Genomic DNA, 11,967 nt, shown 5'->3' on the forward strand with positions numbered 1-11,967 from the left:
CAAGATAGCCCAGCCACCTCAGATGGCATAAAATCAGCAGGATGGCTTCTGTGGCAGTGTTGGAAACAGGAAAGTTTTAATAAAAGGCAAAATAACAAAGCTCTTTACAGAGAAAACCCGAGCCAGGGGCAAGAGGTTCTTGCTCCTGCTAAAACACCTCACAAAAACAATTATTTCCTTTGTTCTCTTCTTTTCCCAGTAAATGGCTCAGGCAGGACCTCTTGGCCTCTGTCCAATTGGGTATCCTTAAGTTTGAGGTGAAGTCCCCAAGGTGCTATGAGTTGTCTTTTTACCCAATTGAGGAGAGAAACTTCTGGGCCTTTTCCCTTTTTAAGGAGACAAAGGATAATTTGGTCACTCCATCAACAGAGGACACATTCCTACAAAGGGAAAATGCCCTGGGGATGCTGGAGCTCTTCCCACGTGTGTTAGGATCTGGTTATTAAAATTATAATTAGAGATGCCTCTACCCCAGCCAAACTGCAAACGGGACCAGATGCCAGATGATAGTCTGGGGTTTATTGGATAGTAAATATGAGAGGGAGAGAGAAAAGAGAGAAAAACCAAGGGAAATAAATGGAAAATAGGTGGGGGAACAGAAAGAGAGGGACAGAGACAGGTTTCATTTACAATCCGGAGTCCCAGCCAGGCATCTTCAGGGAGGTTTCTCTGGCTGTTCCTTCTTTCTCCAGTTTTGTTACAGCAAGCAGAGCTTTGTGTCAGTGTTTGAGGCATGATCTGTTTCAGTCTCCCCCACCCCAAACCCAGCCAGGGAAGGGTCTGTGCTGTCTTTGGTTTTCTGGTGGGTGCATTCCTCTCCCTCAGCCGTGTTTGTTTTCCTTAGCTTGAGATGATTAAGGAATGGGTTTCTAATTAAGGGGATAATTAAGGAATGGGTTTCCCTTTATCTGAATTAGGTTTAATTTACAATCCAAAGTCCCAGCCAGGTATCTTCAGGGAGGCTTCTCTCCTTCTTTATCAGTTTTGTTACAGCAAGCTGAACTTTGTGTCAGTATTTGAGGTATGAGCTGTTTCAGTCTCTCCAGCCCCAAACCCAGCCAGGGCAGCCTCTGCTGTGTTTCTGGTGGATGCACTGCTCCCCTCAGCCTTGGCTGTTGAGGGGATTGAAGGAAGGTTTCCCTTTATCCAATCCCTGCAGTTTGACTTCCAGCCCAAAGCTCTCCAATGAGATTTCTGTACCTGTGGCTCCTGTTGTGAATACATATTATATTGTTGGCTTTTTGCACATATGATATGTATCATGATAAAATAACTTTGCTTTTATTTCTACTCTTAACAAAAACTTAGCTATAATAATAATAGTAGCTAATGTAGTTATTATTAGCTAATATATGCATATTAAGTTATTAATAGTGGCTAATATAGTTATTGTTAATATTTTAATTACGATATTAATATTATTAGTTATAATTATATAGTATAATTAATATTAATTACTTAGTATATACATTAGTATAATTAATATTAATTACTAATATATATAATATTATCTGTTATATAGAGTGAACTATCTGTTTAGTTAACATCCAGTGAACATGTAATAAAGACCCTACTCAGTATCAACATCTGCTGTCTCAAGAAAACATAAACCAAAGCCCGAGCTAGAAGTAATAAAGAGAATGAACCAAAACCACAACCAAAAAACACACTCCAAAAAACAGACCCAAAGAAGAACCATACAAAATAGTTCCTAGAATATGTAAACTAGTTTATAGAACAATATAAATACGTATGTCTATGAATATACAACAAGCTGATATAATAGAAAAAATATTTAAGAAGTATGTCCGAAGATGTGTGCTTTTATTTAAATATCAAACACCCAACTGTTTTTAACCCTTTGCTTTATTTCTGTCTCCTACTCGCTTTTTTATTTAACTTTATTTCTTTATTAAACAAAGGAATAAAATACCTTACATTTTTTTAAAATCCTATTAATCCTAATAAAAATTATTTAAAATAAAATCCTATTTATCCTAATAAAATTCTATCTTGTTATTAAACAAAGGAATAAAATACCTTAAAATTAAAATTTTTATACCAAAAAATTAAATTTTACCAAAAGAGTAAACCTCGTTTTCCACATCTCCTTTATCAGTTCTTGTTACAAGGAGCAGAACTTTCTGTCAGTGTTTGAGGCAGGAACTGTTTCACTCCTGGGAGCCCCCAGCAGCTGTGGTGTTAGTGCTCAGGAACACATAATCAGGGAAGGATCATGTGAAGGTGCTTTTACTGAAGAGCTCTGGGTGTCAGGGGCACAGATCCAAATCTGACTCTGACATGGGTTCAGGATGAACATGTTTTTATACCCTTATTGTTATATAACTACATATTCATTATTAAACTTAAATTGTTCTATTGTATACATTGATTTCATCCAAGCATGGATTTTTGTAATCTCCATCAAACCCCCCAAATATCGTTTCTCATGATTCCTGTTACAATTAAACAATAATTCTATCCAGTTACTGTCGCAATATGACATGAAATTAATGACACTCACACGGCTGAGATGTCCAAGGCAAAAAAGCACATTTATCTCTGGACCTCGATATTTACAGAATTCCAAAAGTAACCATGGATTGGAGGATGAAATTGCCACCCCTCCAACCACACCGGTCAAACCAACAGTCCATCAATTCTCTCCTCCTCCAGAAAGGAATGCAAACAATCCCTATTTACGTGAAATTGCGTGAGAAACTCCATCACAAAAATGTAAACATCCAAAGGCTTGGAAGAACTTTAGAAGAACAGGGCGACACAATTACCAAACAATCATTGCATTTAACAATCATATCATTTATCATTGAATAATCATATCAATTATCATGGTAATTAATGATTATACAGGTGCAGTTTAGCATGATCCAGTAAAGCCTTACATTTTCCCAGAGCCTGCCTCTTGTATTTACAAGGTTCCCAGATGAAGGCAGGAATGATGTAGCTGACTCCATGGTCTTGAAGGCTAATTTATTATTTTATTATACTATGCTATATGAAATAATACTATACTAAACTATACTAAAGAATACAGAAAGGATACTTAGAGAAAACTAAAAGATAATAATGAAAACTCATAACTCTTTCCAGAGTCCTGACACAGCTTGGCCCTGATTGGCCAAAGAGTGAAAACAACTCACAGCAGAACCCAGTGAAACAATCACCTGTGGGTGAACAATCTCCAAACACATTCCACATGAGCACAACACAGGAGAAGCAAATGAGATAATATTGTTTTCCTTTTTCTCTGAGGCTTCTCAGCTTCCCAGGAGAAGAATCCTGGGCAAGGGGATTTTTCCAGAAAACATGACGGTGACACCTACCAGGCCCAACCTTTTTCCAGCTCCTCTGAATATCGCATGATTTTCGAAACATTTTATCCCTCTACTATAGGTGGAATAACGCATTCCCTGCTTTTCCATGGCAGAGCACCTGTGATCCAGTGCCAAACCACTCGGAGAGCCTGAGCCACACTGTGACCGTGCCCCTGCAGGCCCCGCTGGGGACGCTGGAGGAAATCGCCTGCTGACCCCTCCCCACCACAGTGCCCATCCCGAGGAAGGAAAACTGCACAGGGAAAACAGGGACCCAGCTCAGGTTTGCACTGGGGGGAAAAAAAAAAAAAGATGGAAAAAAATACTGGAAAAAAATTACTGGAAAAAAATATTTTAAAAAATCTATTAAAAAAATTAAAAAAAAAAAGGAGAAGAAAAACTCGCTATGCATTAAGAGAATATAAAAATAATATAAAAATATAAATTCTAAATATACTCTGCCCAAAGTGAGAGGCGCCTTGGACCTGACTCCTGTTGTCCTTTCCTCCTGGGGGTTTGGCTCCAACCTGGGAAGCAGCTCCCAGGCTGGGAGAGCTGGGAATGTTCACCTGGAAAAGGGAAGCTCAGAGAAGAGAAACCTCGGAGCCCCTTCCAATGCCTAAAGGGGCTCCAGGAGAGCTGGAGAGGGACTTGGCACACGGGATGGAGGGCCAGGACACTTTTTGGGATTGTCCAAGCCTGAGCAGCAGCAGCAGCAGCAAATCCCAAAGGAAGCATCCCAAATACCCCGAGCACTGCACGCCAGGGCTTTTCCTGGCCCCGGGATTCCTCAGCTGCCTCTCTCAGCTCTGTTCCTCTTTGCAGTCCCTGGGTTTCAGTGCCAGAAGGAGCATCCCAGAATTCTCCATTCCCAGCGCCGTAGGCTGAGAGTTTTACAATAAAGAGATCCCAAAGTCGGCGCTCTCGGATTCTTCTCCCGGTCGCGTCCTCTGGGTGAGGTTGGGCTGAATCCCGAGCTCAGCCCAAGGTGAGCATCCCTGGAGAGGAGCCACAGGGATCCCTATGGATCATCCCAGCCCTGCTGTGCCTGCAGAGTCCGGGAGCAGCGGGTGGGGTTGGGCTCATGAATTTCTTTCATTTTTGGGGGGAACTTTTGGAATTTCCTTCTTCTCCCATTCATGGATTCTGTGCTTTCTCCTCGTTCTCCTGACTGATATTAAAGCTGGTCTTGTGGAAATGGCCAGGCTGTGTCATTCCTGCCTTGCCCTCATCCCCAGTGGGAGGGCAGATCCCAGGAAGAGCCTTCCTAGGGCTCTTCCTCATCCCTTACCCCTCCTTTTCCTCTCCCACCATGTCCTGACACAGCTCGGGATGGGGTGGGAGTGGTGTCGTGGCCATGCCCAGCTGCATCGCTGTCTTCCCTGGGATGGGATCTCCAGGATGTGCCGGCATCTCTGGGATGTGGTGGGATCTCTTTGCTGACAGAGGTGTTGGAAACCTGTCTGTTTCAAAACAGAGAGAAACCAGAAACCTCTCTGAACAATTTCTTTGGGATTGTTCAGCCTGGAGAGGAGGAGCTTTGGGGTGACCTCATTGAGGCTTCCAGTGCCTGAAGGGAGCCTGGAAAAAACATGGACAGGGACTGGGGACAAGGCATGGAGGGACAGGACACAGGGAATGGCTCCCACTGCCAGAGGGCAGGGATGGATGGGATCTTGGACATGAGGAATTGTTCCCTGGCAGGGTGGGCAGGCCCTGGCACAGGGTGCCCAGAGCAGCTGGGGCTGCCCCTGCATCCCTGGCAGTGCCCAAGGCCAGGCTGGACACTGGGGCTGGAGCAGCCTGGGACAGTGGGAGGTGTCCCTGCCATGGCAGGGGTGGGAATTCAATGATCTTCAGGCTACTTCCAACCCAAACCAGTCCAGGACTCTGCGATTCCAACTTTTCCTTTACTGATCCACTTTAACTGGCTCCAAAGGGTAACAAGAAAATCCATTTCCATCCGAGTGCATCCCAAAATATGTCAGCAGTGGCTTCACCCCAGGATCCAGGCACTGAGGGGCTGCTCTGCCACATCTCCAGCACTGGGAAAGACCTGGGGATTTTAAGAAACACCCTCAGGGAGAGATGAGGGTCTGAGGGGCCTGGAAAAGGGCCCTGAGCCCTGATGGAGAGGGATGGGGGGAGATTTCATTTTTGATTCCAAACCTCATCAGGTTTAAGGGTTCCTTTTCCAGAAAAAAAAAAAAAATATTATAAACATCAGGAAAAACTGTGAGGATGATTTGGGGATTATTCAGGAGAAGAAACAACCAAAGTTCAAACTTCCAGCACAGCCCCAGCTCTGCTGAGTGCCCCAGGATTTTCTAGGGAAAAGGGAAGCTCCATTATTTGCAGTAATTAACCCCAAGCTGGCTTGGAGCACATTCCAAGGAAAAGAGAAAGGAGTGGAAAAGGCACTAGTAGGTCCGTCCTACCCGTTTGGTGTTGGATGGATCTGCCCAGGGATGGAGCAGGGAGCAGGGATGGGAGCAACCATCAGCTCCCAAAAACCCCAAAATCCTGATGGAAAAAAATGAAAAAAGAATCCTCATAGGAGATGGAAATGCCATGGACAAAGTGGGAAAATTCAGAATGGGATTGACTGGGGGGTTTGGCTGAGCTGCAGCTCAGGAAATTCAACCTCAACCACAAATCCATCAAACAAAGCTGGAATTGCCATCCCAAGGGATAATCTCCCTTGGAGCTCCACAGGGATGGAGCACTGGGTCATCCCCCAGCAGGGCCCCAGGGCTGGCACAATGAGGAAAATCCCATGGGAATGCTTCAGGAGGAAAAGCAGGAGCAGAACCAGCTCTGAGAAGGGATTTCTGAAGTGCAGCTGCATTTTTGGGGAATGGGAGAGCTCAGCTTGGCATGGAGAGGGCTGGAGCCCAGGCCAGAGCACATTCCTGGGATTTGTGGCCCAGCCACCACATCCCTGACCAGGTCCCACAGCTGTGCTCCCACAAGGAGCAGGAAAACACCCAGGAAATGCTCTTGGAGTCACCTCCACTTGCTCAAGGTCACCCAAGCACCTCTCCCTATTCCTCCTTCATTCCCAGCATTCCGAGGCTCCTCCATCCCACAGGGTGCTCCAAGGACCAGCACTTCATCATTCCTGGGAATCACCAACTGTGAAGGACACTCCATGGTCCATTCTCCCTGCTCCTCCCCCGAGCCTGCAGCAAGGACAGCAATTAGAGACAATTAACGGGATTTTTAGCTGGAAAATTGTCCTTGTCTTGTGTTAGTTTGGGTGGGAAGAGCCCAATCCTAACCTCAATCCCATCCTGATGGGAATCCTTGTGATGGTTCCTCTCCCACCCCGTGGTGGTTTCTGAAGGTTTTGTTGCCTTCTCCCCTGCAAGAGCTCAGTGATGATCCATTAGCTCCTGGAATTTCTGGGAGCCACGGCCACTGTTTCCTTGGCTGTGTCTGATGAAGCATGCTAACATGCTTCATGTCTGACTCCAGTTTTAAGCTCTCAGAAGCTTTTCCCTCCCCTCCTCCCTGTGTTTCCCAGCGTCTCCATTGTTATTCCAGGCAGGAACATCCCCCAGCCTCCTTAAAGGAATCATTCCACACTCTGCAGGGTTCCTGCTCTACCTGAGCTCAGGAGCAGCTCTGGAGCACACCCAGGGAAGCTTGCAGAGTAAAAATCCCTTTTTTTCCATCAATTGCCTGCAGGAAAATGTGACAGGAGAGGAGCAAAGTGGAGCAAGACCAGGTGGGGAGATTCCTGGAAATATCCCAGTGATTTTTCCCAGCTCCCAGGGCTGGGACTGCTCAGGTGCAGGTTTGTCCTGGTTTCCCACATTCCATGGAGGACATTGGTCATCCAGAGGCTTCCTGATGGGATTTTGCTCCTTAGGGTAATTAATGGCTGGAATTCTTGAATTCCCAACTGGGAATTTCACCATCCAACCAGAAATCATTGCTGTGGGAGCAGGAGCAGCATTGCTGTTTCCATGAGCAGGATCTGCAGGAATAACCCTGGCAGGGTTTGGGGCTGGCACAGGAATGTCCAGAAGAAGGGAAGCAGCCACAGGGAAAATCCCAGCAATCTGATCCCAAAATAAATGTGGGATGAAGGAATCTGGAGAGGAGCCCCCAGGGAACACCTCATGGCATTGCTCTGCTCTTCACAACCCCTCTGGACTGACCCTTACTGGATCCCACCTCCCCCAAATCCCTGAACCCCCAGGAACAGCTCCAAGCCCCTCCAGAGCACTGGGATTTCAGACCCAGTTGGATTTTCCCAGTTAAACCCTTGGCTGGAATTCTGGGAAGCTGCTTTAATTTGGATAACCCAGAAGTGTCACTCCAACTGAAACTTTCATGGAACCAGCTTGAATTCCATTTTCCATCCCCCTTCTTGGCAAGGGGCTTCCCAAGCCCCCCAGAGCCTTTTTCCATCAGGATTCTCTAAAGAAGGAATGGGAGCACTGCAATTTGTCACCTTCCAGCCCATTCATGAATTCCCACCCAAACCCCAACCTCGGGGACACGAGGAGTGCCCAATTCCCATTCCCATGACACAGCAGTGACAGGAATGTGGCAGCACCCTGGGCTGCCTTGGCTGGACAGAGCTGAGCCAGGGCTGCTCCTGGAGCAGGAAAAATGCACAAAAACCAAAGTCCGAGAGCAGCCCCAGGCCAGGATTAGAGGCAGAAGCCAGGAACAGTGGGAACGGGACCTGGGAGAAGGACAGAGCCTTGGGAATACCTTCAGCCACTTCCAACAGGGATTTCTGCAGCTGCAGCCATGGAAAACCATCCCCAAAGGGGCCTTGTCACCATCCAGCAGCAGCCTGAGGAGGAAAGAGCTGCTCCAGGGGCTGGAAGGAAGCATCCCTGTAAATTCCCTGTTTGTTGGCTGAGAACAGGATTCAGCTATTTAATTATGGATGAGAAAATAAGAGATAATGGATGGATTTACAAGCAGCACTTTGTCATGTGGGGCATCCATGAAAAATTCAGGAGCTCGGGAAGTGCTTTTTTCCCTGCACAGAATTCCCAGCCCTCCCCTCACAGCCAGGCTGGAAAATGCTCTGCCAGGACCTGGAAACAACATTCCTAAGAGGCTTCCAGTTTGTAGCTAAACTGCACATTAAATATTCCAAATTTGTGCCTGGTTCCTTGTGGGAGAGAATTCCCCCATGGGGATGGGAATGGGGCCTGGGAGGAGGAAACTGTGCCAGGATCCAGAGGGGAAGGGGATAGGGATCAAACACAGGGAAAGGGACAGGGATCAGACACTGGGAAAGGGAGCGGGGATCAGACACTGGGAAAGGGACAGGGATCAAACACAGGGAAAGGGACAGGGATCAGACACGGGGAAGGGGATAAGGATCAGACAGATCCCAAAGACGGGAGAAGCAGAGAGGCACAAAAGCAGGGACTGGGAAGAGGACAAGGATCCTTTCCCAGTGTCCTGGTCCCTCCCAGCACCTGACACTCCAAACACAGGGTGGGGCTGTGGGAAGAGCATCCTGGGCTCCTCATCCCTCCCAGCTGGAAGGAGTTTTAAGGTCCCTAAACAGGGATCAGCAGCACTTTGGAGCAGAGGAATCTGGCCTGGATCCCCAAAATGTGAGATCAGACCTATGAAAGGAGGGAATTAACCCCAAGGGAAGATCCTGGGTCCTCAAAACATGAGAATATCATCCCCATCAAAAGGAGGGGATGAATCCCAGCAGAAAGTCCCCAAAATGTGAGGAGATCATCTGCCTGGAAAGGGGGAATGAACCCTAAGGGAAGAGCCTGGATCCCCAGAGCATGAGGAAAACAGCCCTGTGGAAAAGGGGGAAATGAATCCCAAGGGAAGAGCCTGGATCCCCAAAATGCGGGGAGGTCAGCCCCTCTAGAGTCAGGACAAGGATGGGTCCAGCCCCCCCTGGGTGACAGTGACATTCCCAAATCCTGAGCCACATCCTGGCCAGAACAGTCATGTTTGAGCAGCAAGGCTGGGGTTCAGGGACACAAGTCCAGGGAAAAGCCCCAAAGGCAGCAGGAGCAGCTGCTGGACACCACCTGGATGTGCCACCCTCGGCCCTGTCCCCACCCTGCAGTGGCAGGCACGGAGCTGAGCACAGGAATTTGCCAGATCCACGGACAATGAGGCTCCTGATTTGTTTTTAATGGCATTGTTTACTGGCAGGGAAATCTCCCGGAGCCAGAACTTGTCTCTCCTAATAAAAAACAAGGAAATAACAACAGGAGCGAGGAGGGAGAACATTTGGAAGCCATCAGGGTTTGATTTGATTGATCCTGGTAATAAACCAGGAATTGTTAGCCTGGAACAGAGGTTGTAGATCCCCATCCATAACTTCAGAGGGAACAAGAGCTGTGAATGTGCAAAATCCCCTCAAACTCCAGGATGAAAAATTTAGGAAAGGTTGTGGAAAAAACTGGGAAGAGGACTGGGGGGTCGCAGTGCTCGATGCTGCAGTCCCAGTCCCAATCCCAATCCCAGTCCCAGTCCCAGTTAGGAGTTTGTGGAAATGGGGCATGGGAAGAAGGAGAGAGGGACAAGAGGAAAGGGAAGAGGGACACAGGAAAGGGGAAGGGGCATAGTGGGGGGGAGGAAAGAAGGACACAGGGAAAGGAAAGCAGGACATGGGAGGGGGGGAGAGGGACCAAGGGAATGGGAAGACAGACAAGGGGAGAGGGGAAGAGGGAGCTGGGCAGGGAGAGGAGGATTCTGAGCACAATCCCTGAGCAGCAGCAGCAGGAATGACATGGCATGAGCTGGCCATGAGCCCCATTCCCATCTCCCTGTGCCAGAGGGGTGAGGGAGAGCCCAGGAAGGAGGGCTGGCTAGTGGGGAGGTGCTGTTGAGATTCATTTTGCTTCTCTTTTTCCTACTCTGATTTTGTTGGGAATAAATTCAGATGATATCCCCAAGTTCTGTCTGTTGTGTCTGTGATGGGATTGGGAAGGCATCTCTCCCTCTCTTCCTCTCAGCTCCTGAATACTTCTTTTGATTTCTTCCCCCTGTCCTGCAGAGGAGTCTGAGAGGCTTTGGTGGCATCCAGCCAAGGTCACCCCAAGATGTGCCAAACCCCCTGTGCCCCCAGCCCAGCCTGGGCACAGCCCCATCTCTGGGGGTGCTCAGGGCGGGATGAGAGGGTCAGGAACACAGAGAATCCCATCCCCAGAGATCCCAGAACCATGGAATCCCAGGCTGGTTTAGCTTGGAGGGGGCATTTAAAGGGCACCTGGTCCAACCCCACCTCAATGAGCAGCAACACAAATGAGGGACCACACAAAGAGCATCCTTAAAATCCATGTTCAGCGTCCCACATTGGCTCCCCACATCCCAGGGACACACCCAAAGGACTCATTTCTGAGCCTTGCTGGGGTAGTGTGGCCTGGCAGAGCCACCAAAGTCTTGAGGGACCACAACCACCCAGGTGCTCTGAGGAGGGGACATTCCCAGTGTGTAAATTCCCCCAAAACCTTGGGGAAGTCCAGGTTCCCTGAGCAGGTTGTGGTGGGGAGGTGTTTCTAAGGCTCTCCCACACTTCCTTTTATCCCCTTCCCTCTGTTTTCCTTTCAATTCCAAGGGTTTGGCTGTAATTGTGCCCCTGCCTGGGGCTCCTATCACAAACCTGAGGGGCTGATTGCATCAAATGTCTCCCAGCTGCTTTTCCCTGGATCCCTCACTCTGAGCAAAACATTCCCATTTTTCTGTGTGCTGGCTTGGAAACGTTCTTCCCTCCCATTTTGCCAAAGGATTTGGTCTAAAGTGGGAGCTTTGCCCTCATCTCTGTCTGTTTTAGGCCTCGTTTAACCCCAATTCCCTTTCCAGGCCTGGTTTAGCACTAATTCCCCTTCCAGGCCCAGTTTAGCACCAATTCCCTCTCCAGGCCTGGTTTGACCACAGTTTGACCCCAGTTCCCTTTCCAGGCCCAGTTTAGCACCAATTCCCTTTCCAGCCCCAGTTTTATCCCAGTTTGACCCCAGTTCCCTTTCCAGGCCCAGTTTAGCCCCAGTTTCCTTTCCAGCCCCAGTTTAGCACCAATTCCCTCTCCAGGCCTGGTTTGACCACAGTTTGACCCCAGTTTGACCCCAGTTCCCTTTCCAGGCCCAGTTTAGCACCAATTCCCTTTCCAGGCCCAGTTTGACCCCAGTTTGACCCCAGTTCCCTTTCCAGGCCCAGTTTAGCACCAATTCCCTGCTCCCTCCTGCTGGAGGATGAAGGATTTTTCTGACACAAACATTGCTCATGTCTCCCTGGACACATAAAATGTTTTCCCTTCATTCAGGACCAAAGGAGGGGTTTAGATGGAATAAAAGGAGCTGTTTCTTTCCCCTACCTTGTCTTTCCAAAGCCATCCCTCAGGGAGTGGCATCAGAGCCGATTTGGGGACGTTTGGTGACAGCTCCCATCTCCCTCCCCAGCCCTTCCCCATCCCAGTTTTTGAACTGCTTCCCTTTGTTTCTTTTGCATCCAACTTTTTTAAGGAATCAAAGGATCCTCCCTGCCTTCAAACTTTGGGGTTGTGCCTTTGAGCATAAAGTTGATTTCTTCGAAGTAAAAAGCAGCATTTTTTCACACACAACCTTCAGTTTTCCAAGTTTTCCACCCAAAAACCCCCATTCCAGAGCATAGAACCCAATGGGAA

The 11,967-nt window shown here is 48.1% G+C and overlaps 1 protein-coding gene and 1 long non-coding RNA gene across 6 annotated transcripts in view; one reads left to right on the forward strand and one right to left on the reverse strand.

The window, feature by feature from the left end:
- ASIC2 (acid sensing ion channel subunit 2) overlaps positions 1-4,533 on the forward strand; it is a 404,465-nt gene extending 399,932 nt beyond the window's left edge. For 2 of the 4 annotated variants that reach the window (XM_064400000.1, XM_064400001.1), the window contains exon 10: positions 3,449-3,819. In XM_064400000.1, the coding sequence (XP_064256070.1) occupies positions 3,449-3,550 (102 nt within the window). In that variant the 3' untranslated portion in view covers positions 3,551-3,819. Of the gene's footprint in view, positions 1-3,448; positions 3,820-3,873 lie in introns of those variants that run through there. The other 2 variants (XR_010350827.1, XR_010350826.1) reach the window with 2 other exon arrangements.
- LOC135286779 (uncharacterized) lies at positions 56-11,757 on the reverse strand. 2 transcript variants are annotated; one of them, XR_010350830.1, is made up of 2 exons: positions 11,659-11,757; positions 56-1,209 (listed from the first exon to the last, which is right to left on the reverse strand). It is a non-coding gene; the product is annotated as an uncharacterized LOC135286779 (long non-coding RNA). The 2 variants fall into 2 exon arrangements; XR_010350829.1 differs by lacking the exon at positions 11,659-11,757 and adding an exon at positions 2,081-3,520.
- Positions 11,758-11,967: the final 210 nt, after the last annotated feature.

The sequence above is a fragment of the Passer domesticus genome, chromosome 27 (genome assembly GCF_036417665.1).
Source record: "Passer domesticus isolate bPasDom1 chromosome 27, bPasDom1.hap1, whole genome shotgun sequence".
NCBI classification, from domain to species: Eukaryota; Metazoa; Chordata; class Aves; order Passeriformes; family Passeridae; genus Passer; species Passer domesticus.